The sequence below is a fragment of the Egretta garzetta genome, unplaced genomic scaffold (assembly GCF_000687185.1).
Source record: "Egretta garzetta isolate BGI_Z169 unplaced genomic scaffold, ASM68718v1 scaffold298, whole genome shotgun sequence".
Lineage (NCBI taxonomy): Eukaryota > Metazoa > Chordata > Aves > Pelecaniformes > Ardeidae > Egretta > Egretta garzetta.
In genome coordinates, this window is record NW_009260478.1 from 1,208,907 (window position 1) to 1,212,599 (window position 3,693).

Here is a 3,693-nt window from a genome sequence, read left to right on the forward strand (position 1 = left end):
AATATTAGAACAGAAAGTGGGACAGCATCTGTAAGGGACCGCAGGATGGTGTCTGCAGTGTTGGTAGTAGTAGAAGCAGTTGTCACAACTACAAAACTGGCATGAGTTGGTAGGGCAGGACTGTTTATTAAACCTGGACACAAGACTTCGCTGTTCAGAGATTTCAATTCCTTTTTTGCTAGGTGTCCTGGAGATTTACAAAAAATATCACCCATCATTGTATTCTTACTCAGTTTTTGTATCCATTTTTGCAGCCCAACTGAATCACAAGTACAGTCCCAGGGGTTGTCTTCAAGTTCAATTTGCACCAGCATATCCAGTTCATCCAAGACATTGCTCACAGGCAAATGAGCAAATTGGTTTGTTTTCAGATTTAGTCTGGCGAGTGGAACACCTGAAAAGATATGAGGTGGCAAAGTCTGCAGAAGGTTGTTATTTAAGTAGAGGACCTTAAGTTTTGGCATTACATTAAATGTCCCTGGCAAAACTTCTTTGATGGCATTATATTCAAGGTACAAGTATTCAAGGTGCTGAAGACCAAGGAAGAGATTCTGACTTAGCTTTGTAAGATGATTTCCATTGAGATATAATTTCTGCAGTCTAGTCAGATTCATAAAGGATCCTTCCTCAAGGATTTCAATGCGATTGTTCCCCAGGTGAAGCATTTCCAGGCTGGCATAGTCCACAAGATCTGATTTCAGTAATGTCTGAATAATGTTTCCAGCTAGAATAAGCTTTTTAGGATTTGGAGGAGGGGGTCCTAAATCAGACAAGCTTTCAATATTTCGCTCCTGGCAGTGCATGAGAACTCCTGAGAGCATATGGCTGGTGCAGTGACAGGGGACGGGACAATAGATTCCTGGAAACTGAGTAGTAGGCTTTGAAGTATGAAGCACTAAACTTGGTTCTTTAGTAGGAGCTTTCAGGATAGGAATCACCTTAGTTGATAGGTGACTATCACTGATGGAGGTGGTTACAACCAAGGGCAGTGACCCTGAAGGATCTTCAAGTTCATTGACAGGATGAGTGGGACAAAGTGATTCTTTTTTCAACCGGCTTAAGATGCTACCTTTGATAACTGGAGGACTATTGCATACAACATCACCTATTATTGACTGAGGAGGCATGTTTTCTAGCCATATCTTCAGCTGTAGCAAATCACAGTTACAGGCCCATTTATTGTCTTCCAACTGAAGGTCTAGTATTCTACCAATGTGTTCCAAAAAGCCAACATAAGGTAGTGTCTGTAACTGGTTTCCACGAAGATCTAAATGGGTCAATGGCACAAAACGAAATATGTTTGGAGGAAGATACTCAATGGCATTGTCATTCAAAATAAGCACTTTAAGCCTATTGAGCTTGCTAAAGGCACTTGCTTCAATCACTGTGATGAAATTATTGTCTGCTTGAAGAAACTCCAAATTTTCCAATCCATGAAACATATCTTCTTTAAGTGTTTCTAAAGAATTGTGATTGATATGAAGTTGCTTAAGAAGGCTGAGACCACTGAAAGCCCCAGGCTCAATGACTGCAATATTATTAAAACCAAGATGTAGAGAGATAGCATTAACAAGGCCAGCAAAATCATTCACCTGTAACATAGTCAAGCCATTATTTAACAGATTAAGATGGAAAGGCCGTGATGGTGGGACATTTATTTCTGATACCAACTTGATGCCTCTTTCTTCGCAGTTTATAATCATGGTATCATCCTTTTCTTCACATGAACACAAACTCTGACAAGATCCTCTGGCTGAAGAAAAAGAAGGCTGTGACTGGAAAGGATTAGATGTAACCACAACTGAATACAGAAAAAAAATCCAGAGCTTCATCTTGCCCAGCAGATTCTATAAAAAAAGAAAAAGGAAAAGAAAGGAAAAAGGAAAAGTAATAGAGTCATGGTTTCACAGGGTTGTTTTTTTTATTCTGGGGCAGGGGGCAGCAATAATCATTCCTAGTACTTGTCATTGAGCTACCTCACCTTTCAAACAATATTATATAGTGCAAAATATTACAATGATTTTCTAAACAGAGAAAAATATATTTAGTTTAATATACTGAATCAATAAACACAGTCATAAGGGGAGTGCTTCAGTACTTTCACACTGATACACCAAAGTAGGACATAAGCAAGTGTGAGTTATCTTTATTTATATACCATATAGAATGTTTTGCCAGTGGACAACAGTAATTATTTACTGCCTTGAGGAGCTTATATCAAGGTTAATATAATATTTTGGATTGTTGCTTTGTGTCGCCATAATAACACTGCAAATTTTAAGAGTACCTTGCTAAGTTCAACTTAATGTTGTCCAGCTACTGAAGAGAAGAAATAAGATTTCCTTTGGTTCAACAATGTGTTGTGAGAAAAAGCCCATTCAGTCAGGATACAAGGAATCTCTCCTTTGGCTCTGCATTATGTGTGTAAATCAAAAGGTATCTCCTCTGCAATCCTTGCACCCTCAAACTGAAAAGGAAGTAGACAAAATAACTCTTTTTCTTTATCTAAATTTCAATGCATATGTTTTAGTTTGTGGATATTTAGTGAAAGCTGGAAGACAGCACACAGTAGTATAATAAGTTTGTATATAATATACACATAAAATAGTTGTGTACACAATTAAAATAAAAGAGAGTACTGACAATGCAGTACATGTCAGAATAAACAGGTGAGCAAAGGGCAAACTTTTTTTTTGAGATTAATTATTAGACTCCTTGCAATTATTATAATAATCAGTTACCACAAAAATTCTGAAATGTACATGGAACTAATTGTACTTTAGAAGTTAAATAATGATCACTTGTATCATCCGGATGTTATGTAAGAAATTATCATCTGTCGAGCTGATCTTGAGCTTTGCAATACCTGATAAATGCATCATTACAGTACAACTATGGAGTCACAAACAAAATTTATACATTGAAATCAAGCATTTGTTATCATTAGTTTGAATTAATTTATGCTACACTCCATGTGTAGATTCTCTCTTTCTGTCAAGGCCATTTAATTAGCAAGAACGATGGTAATTCTTGATATATGAGATGGAGTGAAATCACTGTTTATAATCTTTAATTAAATATATCCATATTTCTAAAACAAAAAAAAAATCTTACAATGGAATGGATCATTTATACCACAAGAACTGTTTAGGGGCACGCTGTTTATTCTAGGACTGAACTAAACAGCGTTCTTAAGTAATCCATCTAATAAAGGTCACTTGATCTTTCAAAGTAAGCTATTGAAACACGGAGTACAGAATGTCACTATGCAATTAACCAGCTGAAGTGGTAATTTTTGAAAGAGTAGAACCTTTTACAAGAATCTATTCAATTACATGCGTGAACATTCTTCTGGTGTGCCCACATGATCTGGCATCTTATCAATAGATATTTTAATTATCATTGTTAGTAGCAACAGCATTTCTCAAGGCTTCTCTTAAAATGGATTGCAAAGATTTATACATGCAAGCACTTAAGTGCTGTGGTATGAGTATTACACATGCACAAAAGCAACAACAGCAAAGGTGTGCACAGTGAATTATGTTTTTCTCCATTAGTAGTTCCTGATAAGTGGGTGTAGATGTATGTTTAGAAGTAGTAAGTGCAATTCAGTGTGAGAAAAAGAGTCTCTAATAATATGACTTTTGGTCATTGTTTCAGTAGAACAAATAATTTTGTTGTCTCATACAACAC

At 36.3% G+C, this 3,693-nt stretch overlaps 1 protein-coding gene across 1 annotated transcript in view; it reads right to left on the bottom strand.

Annotated features, from left to right (window-relative positions):
* Window positions 1-1,832, bottom strand: part of SLITRK6 (SLIT and NTRK like family member 6) — a 2,476-nt gene extending 644 nt beyond the window's left edge. The window contains 2 exon segments of the mRNA XM_035899622.1: window positions 1-2; window positions 4-1,832. The exon segment at window positions 1-2 is cut by the window's left edge and continues 644 nt beyond it. Of these exon segments, the coding sequence (XP_035755515.1) occupies window positions 1-2; window positions 4-1,832 (1,831 nt within the window).
* Window positions 1,833-3,693: the final 1,861 nt, after the last annotated feature.